Raw genomic sequence first — 22,068 nt, 5'->3', positions numbered from 1 at the left:
AGTCACTCCACTGGGTTACAGCAGGGGCACGTGCAAACTCGCTTTACTGTTCACCACGTGGCAGAGAAGTGAGAGTCAGTGTGAGCTGGAGTCTGCCACCCTTACCTGTCTGCTTGTGATCCCTGCCTCAGAGGAGCTTGGTCAGTGGAGCCCAGAGACCAGTGGGACTCACCTGCAGCCCAAGGAGACACCTGCTGGCCAGGAACAGCTGAGCGTGCTTGGAAAACCAAAAGTGTTTGCACTGAAGTACAGATACACTGAGATACTGCACAGAGATACAGGTTGTTTAAAAAGTAAGTTTTTTAAAAAGCTTTATTCCAAACAGCTGATTATCCTCTCAAGGGTTTAAATTGATTATTCAATGCTGTCACAAGTTTCTAATGAGGAAATGCATGGGTCAGAGCCTACATGTGGGAAGGACCTGTTGTGAGCTGCTGAGAGGGTGTCCAGAGGGAGCCCCTCCACTGCAACAACGCACTGAGATAAATGTTCAAAAGGACCAGCTGCAAACCAAGGATAAGGGCTTGCACGATATATTTGGCCAATTCTAAACAAACAAAATATTTCAGACCTTAGAGGATTTTTATGCTGGTTTTAAATTGGTTTTAAATTAATTTTTGTTTATTTCAGTGTATTTAAGTAGGGGTCTTGTGGAGACAGATAAAAAAGCATTCAGACACTCCATTTATAGCAATAGTTGAATTATGCTTGCAAAAATTAATTCTGCTTTAGCAGAGCATTATGTATTTTGTAACAATTATGTGTTTTATGGCAGCCTGCATTTACCCATTCAATGTCTGATCAAGAAGGAATTCCAGAATTCCAAGAAGGAATTCTGCAGGTGGAGACCACACAAACTAAATATTAGCTCAGACCTTTTAGTAGATATATGTGCTATGTGGACTGAATACCCCAGAGAGTGCACAAGACCTCTCTTAGTGGTAAGGAAAGGAACCTTTCAATTAGTCTCTGCACACAGGCATCCTCTCATGAAACTTATAATCATGATTCAGGCACTCTAAAATAGTTTCCTCAAAGCCCCATGCCACACAGAAGAGATCAAATATTTAATGAACTGAGAATGTTACATTTCTGTGTAAACAGCACAGCTTGTCTAGTTTTCATCATTTTCCTTAAATAAGGCCTTGATCATCTTAGCTGTGATACACCCATCTGATTTACCAACAGTACCCCCTTCTCTGTGGCTCCCTCTTGGTATTTCTTCTGTTTCCTTACAAGTAAGCACAGCTTTTCCAACCACAAGCAGCTTTCTCTTCAGAGGTCCCAGTTTTGAGTATGCCTTAAGAAGAAAGAATATGGTTCCTATGTAATTTCATAGAAAAGCAACAATTCTTAAAAAAACAAAAACAAAACAAAAAAAAAACTAAAACAACAAAACCAGAAACTTTTAGTTTTAAAACAACTGTAGAGGTGCTGCTCTAGGGTTGTGTTTGATAATGTCAGTGATAATGAGCTTCTTTTGCAAGCCAACTCATTTTAGGAGGCTACAGCCCTGCTGCCCTCTTCTCTGTGTTTTCACCAGTATCATCTTCTGTATAAAGCAAATTCTAATCTCAAATTCAGTTCTGTGAGAAGAATTAAACCAATGCCACAGCTCACTCCTTCCAAAAAGAGAGAGGTCCAAGCCCAGCCATGTGCTTCAGCCACATCTGCACTGGCTCTGGTCTTCTCCAAACCTCTGAGTCTACTCGGTTGACCAACCCAACAGAAACTAATTCAGGGGGAGAAAGAAGGAAAGCTTTTCTGCTGGGCTAGAGTCCATCACCTGCAGCAAAGACCAATGTGCACTGTTTCCTCAACCCTGCAGTTTGCACCCAGGAACACCTTCATCCTGGCTTTCTGTTGAAGGAATGTTGATCCTTTAATGCTGCTATGCAACACAGATTCTAAAGGACCTGTTGATTGCCATCCAAGCCTAGTAATCTCTCATTAGGTGACATTCAGAATTCTTTCTAGGGGACTTTCATCCTAGAAATTCACTCCATGGGATGATTCTTAGGACATCATTCACTGGGCAAAACACATGCCTCATGGTATCAGAGATGCCTGAAGGCATCCAAAACTTCCATGTGAGACTGGTCCTTAGGACCCAGAACGTGTGCTCTTTTGGCCCAGCCTCTGAAGGGCATGGACCTAACTGTCCCAAATATCACCAGAAGACTACAGTCCATCTGAACTGCGCAGCAGGTAAAGGACATTGGATGCCATAACCACTGGAAATAGAATAGGTCCTGACAGTAGCTCATGCTCCACACTGAAAGTGTTAAAGTGTGTTTGTGTTCGTGGGAGACCTGATAACTCTGACTCATACCTGGAACTCTTCTTCTTCATACAACAAGCTGTCCAGGGCTGGAGTGAAGAATTTTTTCCTCAGTTTTTCATCACTGTCTGGAGGCTTCGTATAATCTGTTTTAGACCGAATCTTTGGAAAGGCACTTCTGAGGCTCTTTCCATCTGTCTTTGCTTTTTAAAGAGAAGAAAAAGGAAGTGAATGTAATAGTTAAGCCTTATGGAAGTCAGAATCAGTACTTGATATGAGCATTGCTCGCAATCTTTAATATGGCTTAGCCCCTGCAATGCAAAGAACAGCTTGGTAGCATTTTTAATTGGCAATTCAAGCCAAATGCTCATTTTCATTGGGGTTTTTTATGTGTTTTTTGTTCACAATTTCTGATCAAGACCCAGGGACTGAAATTGATTGGAAGTTAGAACTAATGGATCTGTAGGAGGGGGCAGGGAAAAAATGAGCTTTTGTCAGTTCAGCTTAAATCCTGTAGAGCCCTGAATAGTTAATAAGAAAGGCAGCAAAACCAAGTATAAATTTCTTCTATACCCATGTTTGTGTATCTATAGGTACATAACTACAAGTTCCTGAAACAGTCTACTTATAACTCCCCTAAAGAGATCACATCTGTAAGTTAACTCATTCTCAAGATGATATAGAGGATTCTGGACATGGACTGCCAAGTTACAGGTTTGCCTGTGACTGTGACCCAGCTTCTTGGAACAAAGACTTATCCTAGGTAACTATTGCAAAAGTCTAGCAAATGTGTTCAAAGTAAACATGTGTTTAATACAGAAGTCTTGTTCAACATGTTTGCGGGTGCCTGGTATTTCAAAAGGCCCACCTATGGCTGGGACTGATCAGAAATTCAACAAACTTCTTCATGTATCCATAACTGTATGATTTCCATTTTTCTAACATATCTCTTTAATTTTAATTAAAGAGATATGTTAGAATCATCTTCTACTTTTTTCCATCCTCTTTCTTCTACTCACACAAAAATGTAAAATAAAATTTGTGATACTTAGGAATTCACAGAGACTGTCCTAAATAGATAAGCACAGGCTCACGCTCCTTGCTTAACAGTACATCCTTTCCCTGGCCACACCTACCAGAAGGGATGGAGATTCAGCCCAAAATTCAGTACTGCTTACCAAAATTTTCAGTTCAGGTTAAGCTCCATGTAGCTTCATCTCCTCTTGCTAGGGATTTAGTTATAATTGAACTCTGCTGTATTGGATGAATGACTGCAAAGTGCATGCACACTTAAAGTGAAAGCCTAAATGGAGTTTAAGAGTGTCCTCTCAGGGACAAGCTGTAATGAAGTTATGATATGGATCAGTAAAGAACTGATTAGGATATGATTCATATCTTCATAAAAGATGGCCAATCCTGTAAACTGTATTCCAGGGTAGCTCTGGATGAGTAATAATATTCCACAATCTAAAACAAATTTAAATTTAAAAACTGTATTACAAATAGATTGTGATTTTGTCTCCTAGTGCAAATTACAATCTATCATGGCTATGGTGGCTGCAATCAAGAGGGAAATAAGGTGTTCTCCATGTCAAACAGGTAGTTTGAATAAAAAGTTTCAGAAATAAAAAGTCTGTACATGTTCAGTAACTTAGTATTTCTTATAAGCTGCTGTCATTTGCATTACCTGCATATTTTCTGGTTCCCTTTTTCATTTCATCTTTAGGAAGTTCTTGCAAGCCAGCTCCCTTTGTATGAAACAAATGCCTATGGAGTAAAAAATATAAAGTGAAACCCATAATAGGGGTCTGAATTTTCTCTCTAATGTGTCCTGTGCAATGATTTGGGGTGAGGGGGAGGCAGCCCTTTCTGAGGGCCACTGCTGCTTAACCACAGAGGCAGAATAGCGCAATGGTTCAAAAATGCAATGGAGGCAGCCAGGTAGCTTAGTGGCTAATAAGCTGCTCTTTTTTATTCTTAGTGCCTTAGTTCAACTATGTCCATGAGACTAAAAGAAAACAAATGTTATAGTCTCCAGTCAGTCCAAGATTCAGACCACAGCTGGCAGCTCTCACTTCAAAGAAATCCAAAGTTTGGAAAGAAGAGAAAAATGGTCACTTCTTAAGACTTGAACATTTTGTGCAATATGGCTAAAATCACTGAGCTGGGACTGGAAACTGAAGATGGATCTCTCACATTGTTGCATTGTGCTTTTGATACCACTAGTGTTGACATTTTGAAGCTAAATTAATCTTTCTCCAGGGAAAAAGTTGAATCATTTCAACACAAAAGAAGCTAATACTACAGACACCTCTGCAGACAGACATTTCCCAAGGTCTCTTCCTCTCTCAGTGTCAGGTCATTTGTTTCACTCAAGATTGCAAACCTCCTATATATTTGCAAATTAATCTTCACATCCTTAAACATTTTGCAAACAGTAAAGACAAAATCTATTATTCAGCACTTAGTCTGAAAAGCTGGGGCTGAGACCATTAATTTCAACACAAAGAAATTATTTCCAAGCCTAAGTGATATAAAGTGAGTAGTGTTAGATCTTAGTAGATTAATTAAGGACCCAGTTTCTTCCCTGAAATTCAGTACTTGAGGAATCACAATCTTATTGTCATCCTTCAGAGATACTGCTCCCATGTATACTCAGTCAAATCCTGTCTTTCCTCAACTAGGAAACTACCTTGGCTTTGATGTGGGAGAGCCCAAATAGCTCTAGAGGCAGACAGGAGCATTATTAAAAAAAAAAAAAAAAAAAAATCACTTTTGAGTCCATGAAAGCATTTTTTTACCCTGATACTCTTAGATGCTGAAGTTTGATATCAATCAGTTTTGCCACTAAACTGGTATTTTCTTCTTCCAGGAGCTGGACAGAAGCTTTCAAATCCTTTTCTTCCTTTCGGTAGATCTTAACCTTTTGACAATTAAAAAAAGAATAAAAGAAAGTCTTAGAATTTTGTAAAGCTTTGATAGCAACAACCTTACCAGCACATACTTAGGAAAAATGCAGCTGTATCAGCAAGATTGCATATTTGGTGGGGAAACATAGTGACACATCTTCAGACAAAAGGAAGGACTCGCTAGTTCTTTCACACCTTTATTAGAACCCTGTTACTGTCATAGCACATGTGTGTCAATTACAGCCACACATTTGGGCTATGCAACCCTGACAGCAAAATCTTCTTGTACAGTCAAACACATCTGCTAGACAGGAGCTTCGGATTTTTCTTTTTTGCTTTCACATCAGAGCTTTGAGAGAGGAAAAGCTTCTTTGCAGAGGTAAAGTCAGGGTCTTACTCAGCAAGTGTTGTTTTTCTAATTCCTTCCTATACCTGAAACCTTCTCACCCAAAATTAGTGAAGTTTTCAGTCCAAGTTACCACAATATTTCTTCCTTCAGAGGGTGGTGGTGGGGCTCTGGAACAGGCTCCCCTGGGTCACAGCCCCAAGGCTGACAGAGCTCAAGAAGCATTTGGACAATGCTCTCAGTGGGGCTTTTCAGGAGCAGGAGTTGGACTCAATGATCCTTGTGGGCCCCTTCCAGCTCAGGATGTTCTATGGCTCTGTGACATTGGCTAAGCCCCAGGTACTTATTTGCTTTCAGACTGGCAATTGCCCCTTATCACTGTGGAAATATACTGACCAAAGGATGCTGGTTATTCAGTTCCCACAATGCCTCCCACTTTTGCATAAGTACCAGCACGTGCTTACCCCCTTACTGGGGAGGGGAATATACTATGGGAAAGATCTTCCCAGAAAGCTTAGCCATATGCACGTGTTCAAGAGAAGTACCAAGCGATCTGAAAGCATCCATTCTCATCAAAACCGAATTAACCCAGCTATAATCATCCAAATTTGCAGTTAAAACTAGTTCCAACTTCTCCCAAGGATTAAAAAGGTGAAAATGACTGGAAATTAACTAGTAACAGGATGTGGCTTGGCACAGTGAGGTGATGCAGCTTTGCACCATCTTGGTGTGACAGAGTAGCCATGGAAAAATGTGACTGAAGTCTCCAAATCTGTTTTAATTTTGGAGGTAACTAATCTAGAGCTATTTTGGTAAGTCATTTTTCAGTTCAGTGGCCAAACTTAAATAAAAAAAAAGAACTGAGACAAAACTAAAATTTTTGGTTTATCACCCCCAAAGGAAATACTGAAACAGTCTGTCAGCTACATATAAACATCAGTCTGAGAGAAAATATTTCATCCATGTAAGAAAAGCAGAGAAAATGAATGGGTGAATTCAGAGGACCGGAGAAGTTAGTGATAATAGTTTTGTTTTCCCCCCAAAATTCAAAGCAGTAATTCATAACATAGGAAAGTAGCAACATAGGAAAGTAACTCATAACATAGGAAACTTCTGCTTGAGAGGAAAGAAATCCAAATCCCTCAGCTCTGAGGTGAAGGCCTGTCAGGACATAAGAGTACTCCAAAGTGCTCTCTTATTGGCACTGCTAATGTGTGTAAAACCTGTAAGTGTTCAGTGAGACAGGGAGAAGGGAAGAGAATTCATACTCATGCAGTGATGGGATGTGTAGATTTGAGCTCCTGTTTGTTTATACAGAATAAAACATTAATTCTTTCACATTTCTTTTCCTTACCCTCATTGCTTCAGAAGTTGTGGTTTGGACACCCTCCCTGGAAAGTTAAAGATGCATGCTCAGAGCTCATTAAGGGGAAGAAGGAAATCTGTGTCCCTGCATACTGGCAAGTACCTTAAATTAGTAACTAAAATGAAGAACCTCTGCCAGGTTTGTTGATGTGGCATGGAAAAGTAAGAAGTACATTTATTAACTTTCCAAAAAGTTTTGCTCAGTTCTCAACTGTGAGGCTGTAAAAGTGAGGAAAGGCATTTCACCCACCAATCTCATGCTTAGATTTGATTGAAACAAAGAACCTATATTGACTGGAATAAATAAAATCAAACTTTCACTATGGAAAAAATTATTTTCCTAAATCTGGCACACAAAAATATTTTCTCATCAAGAAAATTACAGCTATCTAATATATAGCTCTAAATTGTCATTAAAGGTCGGTATAAAAACTATCAAGCAATTAATTACAACCATATATGATTTTGATTTTCCTTTCTTCACTGTAGAGTCCCCATGGTTTCTTTATGACCTTCCATTTCATGTCGTCTCAAGACATTTCTCAGAACGTATTTCCAACATCCATATCCATTTTCTTTCAATACAGCAGCACTGGAACTTTAATGCAATTCAAACCTCCCCTCTTCAGCTACTTACCTGGTTGATCCTTTATAGCATCCCAGTCTCCACAGATAAAGATCCTTAATTGTATGGAACATTGTAGTCCTTCATGTAACAGCTTGGGCAGGAAAGGGGGTTCTCCATTTGTGAAAGCAGATGTTCACCTCTTACCTTTATTTACCACATTACACTGCTTTCTGCTGAGGATTACAGATTAATTACTGAAAAACTGCTCTCCTTTGCCAACAGAAGTCTCCCAGGCCCATGACTGGAAACAGTTCTGACCATAGGCCACAGTATTTCAAACATGAACTGCCATGATAAACTGCAGGCAAGTGATCCTCTTACCTCTTCTTTTAGCCACTCGTTCTCTTCAATCTCTCTGCGGCAGTTCTTGTCTAAGTATCCCACAGCATTCTGAGAAAACACAATTTAAAATAATCTCATCGGAGAGCAACACTTTGACAGTCCTGCACACTATAAAGAAAAACTGTCTGCTCTTTAGCAGGAAATAATTAAGACACATCTACACAACAGACTGTAGCATCCTCTGAGGGATTACAAGGGGATTTACTTCACAAGGCCAGATGTTTGTCCACTATCATTCTGCCTAGAGCAGATTATATGTCAAGCAATTTGCCAATATTTTTTGATTTCCCATATTAAAATAGGACATTTCCCTTTTTGCCTAATAAACGCTTCTGTGTACCACTACTGCTCTAGTCTTACTGCTTTCAGAAAATCAAACCTTCAGCTGTTAAGAATCCCAAGTAAAATCCCAAATGAGGCAGTACTGCTCTACAACAAGTGACCTAAGCATGTAGAGGTCTGTGCTAATGACCCCAGGCTACAATTTAATTATTGATGTCAGTAAAATGGAAAGGAAGAAGTGAGGGGGAAGATGCCCCAATAGATCACCATAAACACAGTCCTCTGGATTATGTTCTCACATGACTGGAAATTCCAGCACTGAAGTCAGGGAATTTAAAAACCTAATGGGCCTAGTGGTTTGTACTGAAGTATACTTTGCATTTTGTGAAAGTAAGAAGTTGTCACTAGAACTATTTGTAAACCATGTTTTCAAATCAGAGCTGGCAGAGATAACCAAATCATAGTGAATCAATAAACCTATATTTTCCTGAGACTGCACTGTTGTGACATTTAAAAATGTTGTACTTTACAAGTACAGTGAAACCCTTTTTTTTCAAATTGATGTACATTTTCATGCAATCTTTTTGTATATTACTGCTTTTGGAAATCTGTGTAAATGTTAAAATCAAGGCCATGGCAAAAGCAACATGTTCTCAAACAAGCCTTGTCAGTTCATGGTGCCCCAGTTTCCCGTGCATTGTTTGTAAAATGCCCTCACATCTACCCATTGTTGTTCTGGTGGAAAGAAAAAAAAGGCACATGTATGTATAGCAGTAACCAAATCCATATGTACCAGGATTTGCAGGTTATTTTACTCTCAATTTATTAAAAAAGTTTGAAGTCTTAATATGAGTTAAAATAATTAATAATGCAGAGTACATGTATCCCAACTGTAACACAGTTAGCAGTTTTTTAAAAAAGCAAAAAGAATACCTTAAGAGCTTCTTCACTGAGTAATTTCATGTGCCTGTCAAACATTTTCTGATTTTCCTCTCTCACAACTTTCAAAGCTTCACTGTAATATTCTTCAAAACAAAAAACCAGAGAAATCAGAAATCATTATTTGCCATCAATTTTTCCTGATAACAGATAGATAACTGACATGTCATTACTAAACTGCAACTTATCAATGAGTGTCGCCTGCGCAGATAGTCCACAGAGAAGGATTCAAATATCCTTTTCCAAAGAAATTCTCCTTCCAAACCCAAAGAACAGTAGTGTTAACTACAAAACTAGAAATTGGAAGTGGAACAGAAATTACACATTTCTGTTCACAACTGCAACAGCTGAGCAATTCATTGCTAACTGAGCAGTGATCTAAGCAATTCTCTGCTAAAATATTGGCATCTTAACATTAAATTTTGTCTCTATCAATTGCAGAGCTCCTGGAGCCATATGAGAGATTGCTTAGAAAATTTAATTTTTTTTTACATAGAAGCATACTGGATCTCCTTCTCCACATGACATTTTTTCAGATAGTTATTATAACGTGCCTAATAAATTTTCTGACGTATTTAAGACTCTGAGGTTCTAATTTGACAGCAGGACAAAATGGAGAATGTGGCAATTGCCACAATGATTTTCTTCTATCATTACTTGTAGTCATTATTTAGAAAATATGTCTTACACTGAGCTGAATAGGTTTGGCTTCATGTTCTAGTCACTTGCTATTTAATTATTTCATCCTTCCATTTAGTTCTTTTGTTTTTGCTCTTCTAAATAGCTCATTTCTGCTCAATATTTCCTCCTTCTGAAGGAATGAATGAGACTATAGTAATTTTCTGTGAAGGAAGGCATAGCACACATTTCAAAGGGTTGAAATTCAGTCTTTCACTGCACTTGTGTTGCAGACAGCCTATTTCTGATCTAGCTGCAAACAAATATCTGCTCATGGATGCACTGTGGAGTCAAAGGCAGTCAATTATGAAAGGTGTATTAGTAGTGCATTAATTATTAATTTAACACAGTGGAAGCTAGACTCCACCATCTAGACTTGGCAGAATGAAAAGGAAGGACTTCCACACTATAATGAATTCACTCTTCCATTATTTCAAATAGCTAAATAACCTGAGTTGTACTTGGAGAATGAAAAAGGAGAAAGTGTGTGTCTGAACAGTTCCTAAAGAGGCTATCTTCTCTAATCTCCTCACTGCAACACTGTTTTCCCCACACATCACCTAAATGTGTGGCTCTCTTTTGCTTGCTCTCCTCTCCAGCTGTTTTGCTTAAAATGTCACCACCAGAAAACATGAACTGTGCCAGTTCCAAGCCCTTCAGTGGTACACACAGAGACAGAAACTTGTTTACCTATGCTTATTCTCTAAGCTTGTTACACATTCAAGGTGTGAGCAAGCCAAATTTGTTGCTGCCTTGCTTGATAGATTGAAAGATAGATTTCTGCTGGAAGGCTGTACTCCCCAGACACTTTCTAGGTTCAGTTTTAGGGAGTTCAGCAAAATAGTATGGTAAACATCCAGTGCTGTCAGCATCATTTTCCAGTATGTTATGTAGGGCATTTCCATATGTACCACTATAACACAACTTTCAATAAATACTTTTCTGTTGGACCATGAATTTTGTTAAACCACAACATTCTGTACCGTGTGGCATGCAGGGGATCAGACTGCCTATCCCTACTGGCATTCTATATAACAGCCCATTCTCTTTTTCATTTCATATTACAGCAGCAGTATAGAGAAGTTTTAAATCAATTAAGAACACGGAAAATGAAAAAATCCCAACCTCTCCTGAATACAGATGTGGATATCTGACAAGCTATCTGGAAACGTAGAAATCACAGAACAGATCTTAATGGTGGTAAAATATGTTTTGAGAGACAAAAAGATAGCTTATTCACAGTAGCTGATGCCTGGTAATGGCTGGCACAGAATATACAGAGACCCTTAGAGCAGTGTCACTGCCTGTTACTACCAGCTGCTTGGCTGCAGTCACGCATACTGAGAGGGACATAAAGAAAGAAAACCAGGACATCCTTCTCCTGTTGGAAGCATGGCTTATGTAACAGCAAAATATTTGAATTATTTTAAAATAATGCAGTAATAAAGAAATCTTTGTAAAGCACTCAGCACCACAATATATAAGCTCCCAAATGAATTGCACTGCTGTGACAGGGCTGAAACAGTTCTCAGTATGTGTCTGTGTGCCTGTGGGTGATTTTGCAGGGCCTCACACTGTGTAATAGGAGGAAAGGCCCGACCACTGGCTAAAGAGCTCCCTCTAGTCCTGCATGGAAACCAGTGCGCTCCACAGAAAAGACCGTTCCAAGAATGAGCTCATACTACTTTCCTGTCAAAGGAGCTTTCAATATGTGAAGTGCTTGTAGATGATGAGAACTAACAGCAGCAGAGTCAACATTTTCAAGTATGACTGCTAAGGGAGCCCTCTGTGTAGGTGACCTAAATATGTGTAGACTTATTTTTACAAAAAACTGCTATCCTTCTCAGTAACTTTTTTTTTTAATGGGTTGCCTGTATTTTACAAGAAAACCATCAAAGGACCAGCTTATCAGTTTCTTGAAGTGTCATCATTTCTGTAAACTTTATCAATTTCTTTAATAAAGGAACTTTTACAGAGAGAGAAATAGAGAAAGGGAGTCCTTCTACTTTTCAGGATTATGCAGCCCATCTTAGGTGCACTTAGAAAAGTTCATGCAATTTACTAGAAAAGTTGATAGAAGTTACTAGAACTCGATCTAAAATTAATTTTATCATTTCATTCCTGCAGGCAATATGCAAAGCCCCTGTAAGACTTGCATTACACCAGCTGTAAACTGACCTTCAGTTCTTTCAAGTTCATATTTGACATCTGCAATGTCTTTTTCCAGACTGCTAATCCTCTCAGCATGTATTTTGCTTCCGACATTTTTGTACTCCAACCAATAATCTCTCTCACGCTGCTTTTCTGCAATTTTTTTCTTCGTTTCTTCAATTTGGGAGCGCAGATCTATTAAAATAACAATGTCAAAAGACAAGTTCATTACTGATTTATTGAACTGATAATTCTTACAATGTCAACTTCTTGAAGAAAGGTGTTTTCATAGGGAATGGAAAAGGAAGGAGGATTCTTCCACACTATAGTACATTGCAACCTGATGGCCTTACATAGTTTCAAGGGCCACTAGCATTGCTGAAAACAGCTTGATCTTATTCTTCCAAAGAGAGTCAACTGTTCTCACCAAAACGTTGTAACTAAGGTCACGTGTCTCGCACAGAGAATCGCAGGGATGGCAGCTGGAATTTTCAACACTCAAACTGGTCTTTTTTCCTTCCATCAATAATTTTTTATTTTTAATCCTCAGTAGATCCAGTGCTTAGGACTTTCATGAGTTTCAAAAAAGAGGAAGCCTCTGTACTTGCACAATACTATACATCACTTGGAAGGGACAGATTGATTTATAAGTCCTCCACAATTTCATACTAAACTGAGAGAGCCCAATTTTGGGAGAGGAATAGTTTTATACTTTTTATACAACAAAGAAGTTGAATCTCTACTTAAATTGCAAAACAACATCAACATGTACTTAATCCCAAGTATGTAATCTGCAAACCACCCTTCCCCAGCACACAACATACCTTGCAGAAGTTGTTCTTTGTCCTTCACAAACTGGAAAACTGCTTTCAGTGACTCTTCCACATCATCCCTGGTTACAACCTCCTTCTCATCTCGTTTTTTCTCCTTTTCTTCTATTTGCCTTACTAAGCGCCTGATAAGCACCTTCTGTTCTTCCTTCAGAACAACATTCTAAGGAAGAAGACACAGCTGACATTAAAATGTTTTCAGAGTGACAAATTAAAAAAAAAAAGGAAAATCTGGCCTAGTGCCAGATGAAATACAAGAATACCCAGCTAAACACCTGTGCTTCATATTCTGAAAGGTCAGAGCAGAAGGGAGAATTTGCAAGGCTCAGATATTTCCTCAGTAACTTCAGACCACTGGAAGGAAATGAGAGACAAATGACAGCTGTACTTGGTACAGCCCACCAATAATCCTCCATTGCCTGGAAAGAAAGGTGCTTGCAGACAATTTAATAACAATGTTTCTATGTAGGAGCTATTTGCTTGGTGTCGACATTCCTCATGAGAATGTACCATCTTCATATAGAAAAATCATGAGACAATCAGGTCACTTGCATATAACCACAGCAAAGAGTCTTGTCAGAACTGAAATTAGTAATACATCCTGATTCCACTACTGTGATCATAACCCCTGGCCATGACCCTCTCTAGTGACACTCTGATTGTTTGAAATACAGATTGTGTATGTTTGCTCCCAAAGGATACTACACAGGAGCAAACAAGTGGTAAGTAAATAACAGTGAGTAGGCAGTGGAAAGAGTCTCAAGCATTCCTCACTTCTAGGATTAACTCTAAACCACTCACAAACATTAAGCAGGAAATAAAGAATGGAGCTCAAAGCACTGTCAAAACATGATTAAATGAAAACAATAGCACTTCACCCATGCCCTAAAGTACCCTGCTCAATCTAAAATATGGAGTCCTTGAAAGACCATGAACTAGCAGCAAATCGGGGGAATAACTGTAGAAAGATAGCTGGGAGTAAAATTAGAGGAAACTGGGAAGTTGTATTCACATCCTAACAGAAGTTGGATGGTAGGGAAATTATAGAGTAAAATGCAGCTGCTGCTATCTAAATGGAATGCAGCTGGCATGCTCAAAACCTACTCCATGATGATGCCCTACAACCTGCAACCATAGCCCCTGCTAAGGGGATGGAACAGAGGGTGGAACAGAGTGGAGACACCGTGGCCAGGCTGCATAGAAATCTTTGCAGGGAGGGGAACTCAATGGCACTCTGTAGCTGACAAACAGCACAACACCTGTCAGCCAGGGGAGAGAGAAGAAGATGAATAACTAGAGTCACTCAAGCTCCACCTAAACATAAAGAAATAGTATAAAAGTAAGTTAGGAATGGGGAGAATTTTGGGAAGTCCATCATAACTGCTGGGATCAGTCGTGAGGCTGAACCTGTCTTCTCCCCTGTAGAGAGACACCTATTGGGTTAGAACCATGCTCTGTGGGCACTGAATACTTTGGATTAGAGCTTATCAGTGTGTTGCTTTGATAGGCTTTTGCAGAGAGATACTATCACTGAAAATCCTCAAAACTTAATCTAACTTTATGTTAATAAAGAGCATTATTCCATAAACTGTCAGTGTGAGCCCTTCACGGGCACTGGCTGTCAGTAACACATTCAAACAAACTGGGGAGACCCACTGAGGGGTCACAAAGTGAGGATACCAACTGAGGGGTCTCCCTTATGCTGTTGCTCTGTGTCTCTGAACAAGGCAGTTGAACCACCCTCCAATCCAGCAGTATAACCACAAGAGACATAAGACCCAACAATAATCATAAAAGCCTTCAGATGCCTGCAGAAAGAAGAGCAATTGCCACTTCCAGTGATAGTCAAGCCACAAATGAAACACCATCCAGGCTTCAAGACTGCAAGAAGTACCATAGAAAGTTAAACAGATGGATGCTTATAAAAGCAGGGCAAGCATCAGCACGGGAAAGACAGAGAGGCGTTGTTTCAATGTTTCACTGCCATGAAGTGCAGGCTGCAACATGATGCAGAATAAGGATTTTTTGAGCATTTTCAATTAATTTCAATAGGTGACTCTATAATATCTATTTTCAATGTTCACTGCTCACAGTTATCAGATGCCATATTATGGCTGTTTATATACAGCTCATATGCACAGTTCTTTTAAGTGTTACTCAGGTGAGATCAGTAGTTACACAACCTTGTTCTAAAAATTACCCAAAACAATTCGTAATTCATGAGAAAGTGTGTCTTCATCAATCAGTGCTAGAAGTCACAGCTAGCAAATAGCATGATGGTCTTTCTCCTTGATTCAATTTTTAACTACGTTTGCAGCAATAAATAGATTCTCACAGAAACCTGTGCAATTCCATTACTTCAGAAGGATTCAGAGAAGCTCAGCAATTCTCAGTGCTTGGTTAGGTCTGCTAATACTACTAACAAAAATTAAATTTATACCATTTATTCTTCATGCATTGAAATACTGAAGAATATTTGTAGGACTAGTTAAAAGGCATATCTGAATGTACTGCAAGGAAGGTATCTACTGAAAAGTGGCTTGCTGTCCTGTGCTTGCTGCAGAGAAAAATGCCAAAGAAGGGAAACAAAGTTGATAAAAGGACTAAAGCACATGTCTGATGTGGAGCAGCTGAGGATGTTTAGTCTGGAGAAAAGGAGGCTCGGGTGGCACCTTATCTCTCTCTACAAGCACCTGGAATGACTTTGTAGCTAGGTGGAGGTTGGTCTCTCTTCCCATGTAACAAGTAACAGGGCAAGAGAAAAAGAAAATTGTGCCAAGTTTAGATGGGTTATTAGGGAAAATTTCTTCACTGAAAGGGTGGTGAGGTATTGGAACAGGTTGCCCAGGAAAGTGGTGGAATCACTATCCCTGGAAGTGTTCAAAAGACACGCGGATGTGGCACTTGTTGACCTGCTTTAGTGATGAACACAATGGTGCTGGGTTAGACAGTTGGACTTGATAATCTGAGAAGTCTTTCCCACCCTTAACAATTCTGTGATTCCATTAAACATGTAGGTGGTTATAAGGATCTCTTGTGCATTGGAAAGCACCTGCGCTGAACTCACTTTACCTTAATGCCCTGTCCTATTCTGTAATGTTCTACTCCTGCAGCTTCTTTTTAGCATGTTATATTTAGGACATGTATGCTACGTGTCACATTTAATTCAGATAACACTTTAACTTTCAGCACATAAAGTGACTCACTAACTCTAGTTTCATTGACTGTAACAAATCACTGCAATAACTAATTTTAAAGTATGTAGTATTCAAATGGAAAGAATAAAACTGAATCTATGAGTAAGAATACCACAAATAAAATTTGTTGCATAGTCACTTACCTTTTTAATATCTTCTTTGATCTTTTCTTCCAATCCTTTCAGATGAAACAAAACCCATGCAATTGCTGCTTCTTTTGCCGCAATGCTATGAAGAGAGAGTAAAGAAAGACACATTCTTACAAAAAAATTAGAGAAAGGGAAGTTATTTAAGCTAGATTAGATGCAAATACTACCAAAATGTTTATTTTCATATCATATTGCTAGACTCATTTGGGCAAATACCACTGTCTGCTTACTACACGTAAAGAAATTATTTCCCACATCGATCTGGGCTTGCATGTTAGTTTGGATTTCATACCCCTACAGAGCAGCAGACTCCCTGGTTATATTGTTCCTGTGTAGCCTCCTGAGAGGCTGGAGCTGGTTTGTTCATTCTGCATGAGGTTTAGCTGACCTCTTACACAGGTCACTTTCAGGACAAGGTAATTCATGCTCCAAAAATATTACTCTAGCACTCTGTACCTCTGTTCCCAGCATTCATTCATCATGTGGTGCAATAGTATTAGCAATTATAGCAATTATCATAAAATCTTCTATTCTTTTAACAGTTCTTCTTCCTTCAGTTTTTAGTTTGAGGGTTTGGAGCGCTTTTTTGTGGTTTGGGGAGTTTTTTCCCTTCTCTATTGATTTCAGCTGTTTCAAAAGAAGATAATTCATTTCCTAGTTAATGTGCTAAGTTTGGATCACTGAATCATGCAAATTGCAGGTTACTTAAATTTACATCCTCTGGTGTCAGTGTATTGTGTATTGGTGTCAGCTCCAAGGTATTCTTCAGGTTTTCTATTAAGTAGAAGGATCTTAGAGAGAGACTAGACCAGGGTACAGTGGTCATGGCCACAGCAAAAGTACATCATAAGATTGTTGTTCCAAAGAAATGCTGAAATGGAGAACTTTAATGAAAATGCAAACTAACAAACTCCCTAGGAACAGTGACCATTCTTCAGTGCAAGGAAATAAAAAACAGGAATCAAAGTTAAATAAATACTACACAGTTGATAAATCCTAAAGTGGAATGTGACACCTATTCACTTGTATGATTATCCACCTTTGATCAGTCAAGCAGTACAGAGAAGTTACAGATTACAGAGGTGAAGAGAAAGAAAGGAAGAATAGGAGGGACAGAGAAGAGAGTGGGAGAAAGATAAAAACAGCAAGAAGAATACTTTTCTTCCCTCTTCCCCCTTCTGTTGCTGTAGAAACTACATATTCCATTTCAATGAAGCACCTATTTCAGTGGAAGACTCCAGACAAATGAGTCATTTGCTTGGATATTAGCATATGCATAACAATAATTTTATCAGAAAGTGGTACATGTTTTTTTCTCAGCCCAGTAATACAGTTTCTTTATTCCTTCACAAAATAGGTGAGTTACTTTTGGACTTTTCACATGGTATTTGTTTGTGATATGATTCAGCTAAATCTAGGCTATTTCACTATGGAAAATTGTACTCTGTGCTCTGTAAAATGAAACAGGAAAATCCCACATAAACCCTGTGAACTCATACAGCTGTCACAACTATAGGAGCATACTTTTTAGTTTGCTTACTCCGAGGCACTACTCCCTGCTCCCTAAATGCAGATAATTGTTGGATATTGGGTGTTCCTGAGGTATTTCCATTTCAATTTCTGTCTCACATAAAAGTAATGAAGCTTATTTTTTCTCCTTTTAATCATTTACTCAACAGACTAGAAATCAAGTAAGTAAGTTGAACAGGTTTGTAACTGCTTCAGATATTTCTCCCTTGGCTCTTATTTTCCTCTGCTTGATTTTAAGAGACCTTTCATTTATCCATCTCTTACTTTCAAAATAAAGCAATTTGTGCTCTGCTCTCAGCTTCACCAAGGAAGACAGCAAACTGTCGGTCTTGAGGTTCTGGCTAGTGACAACAAACCTCCATGAACACCAATGAATCCTAAAAAATACAGCCAAATGTGATCTTGCAACTTCAGCATATGCTGATCAAAAGCTAACAGAAAAAATGTCAGGGTTTTTGGTTTTAATATTTTTTTCCCAAGTTATACCCTAATGGCATAAAATTTCTGACCCATGGAATTGCTTTCTTACAGCTACAGTTTAAAAAGTGAACCTTTCTGAAATAGCCTCAAAACCTCAAATCAATCAGCTCAGGCTCTAAATTGTGTAAGTTGTCTTTGTTATCTGCTTTCTTTATTCACATATTCTATATGAGTGAAAAGTTAAAATATATTAAACCTACTGATATTCTAGTAAGGCTTCTGGTAAATCAGATTCAGGCTCTTGAACTTGCTCTTCTGATTTCTTCTTTTTCTTACTCTCTTCCATTTTTTTGGGTTTTTTTTTTGTTTTTTTTTTAATACTTGTGCTAGAAGTGAAGGAAAAAAAAAGTATAGAGATGAATAATTTACAAAACATTGTGTGTTCACTGGCGTTTGTCACTTGTGACAAGCTTGTAACAGCTCTGAAATAAAAAAACACAAACTGGGTTTTTGGCAGCAACAATCCTGCCCAGTGGTAGCACTCAAGCTCATATCTCTATATATACACATACATATATGTGTGTGTATATATATACATATATATATATGTAATGTATACCTGGGTAGATACAGTGGTCTCTATCACCATTACTTATTGCATCCCTTGCTACAGGTTGTCTTTTACAATCTTGCAAATCAAACCAGAAGATGCTCCTTTTCCAGTCCTTTGTTTCTTTATCATGCTTGTTTTATCAAGTCCACTTGTTCACATGCCTCTCTTTCCCTCTCCTTCTGTTCTCCTAGCCCTATGAATATCTCCCTTTCACCACAACTCTGATACCAGTTTTCATTGTCAGAGCTGGAACAAAAGCACTTTCTGAAGGGATATGCATGTCAGCAGTATTCCCCAGGCATGCTGTCACAACCACTAACCTCAGAATTCAACTGACAATGAATAGCTCTGCAATGGAACTGGTAGCATATATTATACAAAATAAAAAATGTCACAAAAAAGGGCACTTAAAAAGATTCCTCGCTTTTAGCAGTCACATAATCAAATTTTATAAACCAAAATAGTTTATATAATATAGAATGTTTTATTACTGAATGAGTAGAAACATTGTATATAACCTGGTTTTGCATTAAACTTAAATTCTCTGAATTTAAATTTTGAATTTTACAATAATAGGTGAAATTGATTAAAACTTGTTCTCTGAATGAATACAGCAGGCTGGATACTTTTTCCTATTAAAATGAGCACAAGTAAACAGGAAAAAATATCAGTAAAAAGCCACATAAGCAAGACTGTAAAATCAACGGAATGAAGTGAAACTATTGACAGATGCACTGTTGACAGATGCAATCCAAACACTGTCCTATGCCTTCTCACCACAATCCCCATACCCTGAAGCAAGGCCATGTAAGCTTTCTGTATACAAAACAATTTTCTATCCTATTTCATATACAACCTTTGCAGTTTCCAATTCAGTACAATATTTTTTTCATGAAATTTCCAAAAATCCTAAAGACATGGCTGTTGTAAGACCTGAGATTAAAAAGAAACTCAAACAAACAAGTGAATTAAGAAAAAAAACCTCAGTGAGGCAGGAAGTTAGGTACTTTGCTCCTCCTGGACCCCTTTGATGTTTCCAAACCAAGTGCACAAGTGCAGGATACACTTGTTAAGTGTAAAAAAGAATCCATCACACTTCTTCAGCGCAGAATTAACTGGACTGCTATTGATTCAATTTCCACTTGAGCATTTATTTTACTGATTTTCCTCAGAAACTGAAGATCACTAGAGCACTCCCTAAGGGTTTCTTTAAATTGTTTCTGTCTCTTTCACTAAATGGAAAATCAAATTCCCTGCTTAAAACTGGATACAAACCAGAAAATTTTGAGTAGAAGTATTTTGCAAAGGCTATGGGTGGTTTTGGGTTCTTTTTAACTACAGACCCAGATGAGCTCCAGTGACGTATTTATGAAATTGTTCCCAAGTAGAGAGGAACAAGAAAGCCTCCAAGTTGTAAAAGGTGAAAAAACACATGCTACAATAAAGTATTTTGCAAACCATAGAAAATACTCACACATGAGACAGAGAGGAACATATTTAAGGGGACTGAGGATTGACTGCACATTTGAAATGCACAGGAGAACATTTACAAAAGTAAAGGTCTATTTCTTCTCCCAAGCAAATAAAATTGTGAGGCTCTTGACTGACCCCCTTTATAAGCATCAGCACTGTCTCAAGCAATAACTTCACTACCATTGCATCCTTAGAAGGAGCAGGCAGTTTCTTGACACTGCAACCCAACTACAGTGACTTTCCAGACACTCTTTACAGAGATCACCAGTACAGCAGCTCACCACTCTCATGAGCCCAATCTTTATCATTAACACCATCCAAACTAGCACTAGCACTTCACATAATAATCCCTGTACATCAAGCAGCTGCACTACCAGAAGCCTCCACTCCCTCAGTTCCCAACATTTATAGACTCACAGAATACACTGAGTTGGAAGGGACCTATCAGAATCATTGAGTCCAACTTCTGGCCCTATGCAGGACATTCCAAGAATCACACCACGTGCCTGACAGCATTGTCCAAACATGCCCTGAACTCAGCTTTAGGCCATCAATCCCCTTGGATCCTCTCACTGTTTACTAGGGAGGAGACTGGTACCAGGTCCCACCATGAGGAAGCTGCAGACTTTGATGAGGTCTCCTCTCAAGTCTCCTTTTCTCCAGGCTGAACAGACTAATGACCTCAGCCACTTGTGATACGGCTTCCCCTTAGGACCCTTCACCATCGTTGTGGCCTTCCTTAGGAGGCTCTCCAGTAGCTTAATGCCTTTCCTCTGATGCACAAAACTGCACAGAATATCCAAGGTGAGGCCACCCTAGTGCAGAGCAGAGAGGGACAATCCCCTCCCTTGCCTGACTGGCGATGCTGTGCCTGATGTACCCCAGAACCCATTTGGCTCTCCTGGCTGCCAGGGCACTGCTGACACACGTTCAGCTTGCCATCGACCAAGACCCCTAGGTCCCTTTCCACTGGCTGCTGTCCATCCTCTCACTCCCCATTCCGTCCGTACACCTGGGGTTGCACCGTCCCCGGTGCAGCATACGGAAAATCTATTACCTCAGCAATAGAGGTACAACGCTACAACATGGTGCAGTCACACTGTAACCCCTTCCCAATCTCCAAAGCAGCCCAGCAATTCCCCCTGCCCCCAATCCGTCCCTGGCTAACACTTCCCCCATGTCCCTGACACTATTCCCCCCAGCCCCCTTCACCACCAGACACCTCAGTGGACAAAGCTGGGCCACCCCTCAGCGCCTCGGTGCCCGCAGGCACCAAATCCCGCTGGCACTGTCACCCTGTGCCTCAGCCCCCCGCCACCCCTTCCCGCCACGGCCGGAGAGCTCCCTGAGGCACTCCCCGGCCCTGCCCGCACCCCTTCCCGCGTCCCCCTCACGGTGCCCGCGCCCCGGCACCCGGCCCGCACCGCGCGCTGTCTCTGCCCCGGCCCTGCCGCGGCCCCAGGGCACGGCCCGGCCCTGCCGCGCGCCCCGCCCGCCGGTCGCCATCGCGACGGGGCCGAGCGCCGTGGGGGCCGCCGGCGCCCTCTGCCCCGAGAAACAAGAAGTACGGGAAAAAAGGCTGTGGGACGGGCTGGGTTTCGCCGAAATGCGGTGCCAGGCTGAAATCCTGAAGTTGTAGCTTCTCGTCAAGAAAGAGACTGTGTCCCAGCTCCGTAGTGGGACAGTCCTGCTCGCACGGAATGTGAGCAGGGCCACCCATCACAGCAGAGCTGCTTTCTCAGGAACCAGCTCCCTCTGTCCAAGGCACTGCGATGGAGCCTTGGTGGCTCCTGTACTGCAGTAACAACAGCCGAACTCTGTGGCCTGTGTCCCCTTTGCTCCACATCAGAGCAAAAGGCCATGGCCAGCGTGGGGCAGGGCTCAAGAAGGTGGAAAGGAAGGCTGGAGTCTCATCCTGAACTACTTCTGCTTCTT

At 40.0% G+C, this 22,068-nt stretch overlaps 1 protein-coding gene across 2 annotated transcripts; it reads right to left on the bottom strand.

Moving 5' to 3' along the window:
- Positions 1-294: 294 nt before the first annotated feature.
- Positions 295-21,655, bottom strand: CCDC83 (coiled-coil domain containing 83). 2 transcript variants are annotated; one of them, XM_071432892.1, is made up of 11 exons: positions 21,558-21,655; positions 18,308-18,433; positions 16,092-16,176; positions 12,746-12,914; positions 11,949-12,116; positions 9,087-9,178; positions 7,851-7,919; positions 5,083-5,204; positions 3,969-4,048; positions 2,333-2,484; positions 295-1,300 (listed from the first exon to the last, which is right to left on the bottom strand). In XM_071432892.1, the coding sequence occupies exons 2-11, from the start codon at positions 18,391-18,393 to the stop codon at positions 1,115-1,117; spliced, it is 1,209 nt and encodes a 402-aa protein (XP_071288993.1). In that variant the 5' UTR covers positions 18,394-18,433; positions 21,558-21,655; the 3' UTR covers positions 295-1,114. The 2 variants fall into 2 exon arrangements, with proteins under 2 accessions (XP_071288993.1, XP_071288994.1); XM_071432893.1 differs by lacking the exon at positions 21,558-21,655 and adding an exon at positions 21,507-21,554.
- Between the last annotated feature and the right edge of the window lie 413 nt (positions 21,656-22,068).

The sequence above is a fragment of the Agelaius tricolor genome, unplaced genomic scaffold (assembly GCF_023055355.1).
Source record: "Agelaius tricolor isolate 1412-34295 unplaced genomic scaffold, bAgeTri1.0.p SCAF_9, whole genome shotgun sequence".
Lineage (NCBI taxonomy): Eukaryota > Metazoa > Chordata > Aves > Passeriformes > Icteridae > Agelaius > Agelaius tricolor.
This window is presented reverse-complemented; position numbering and strand designations above follow the sequence as displayed.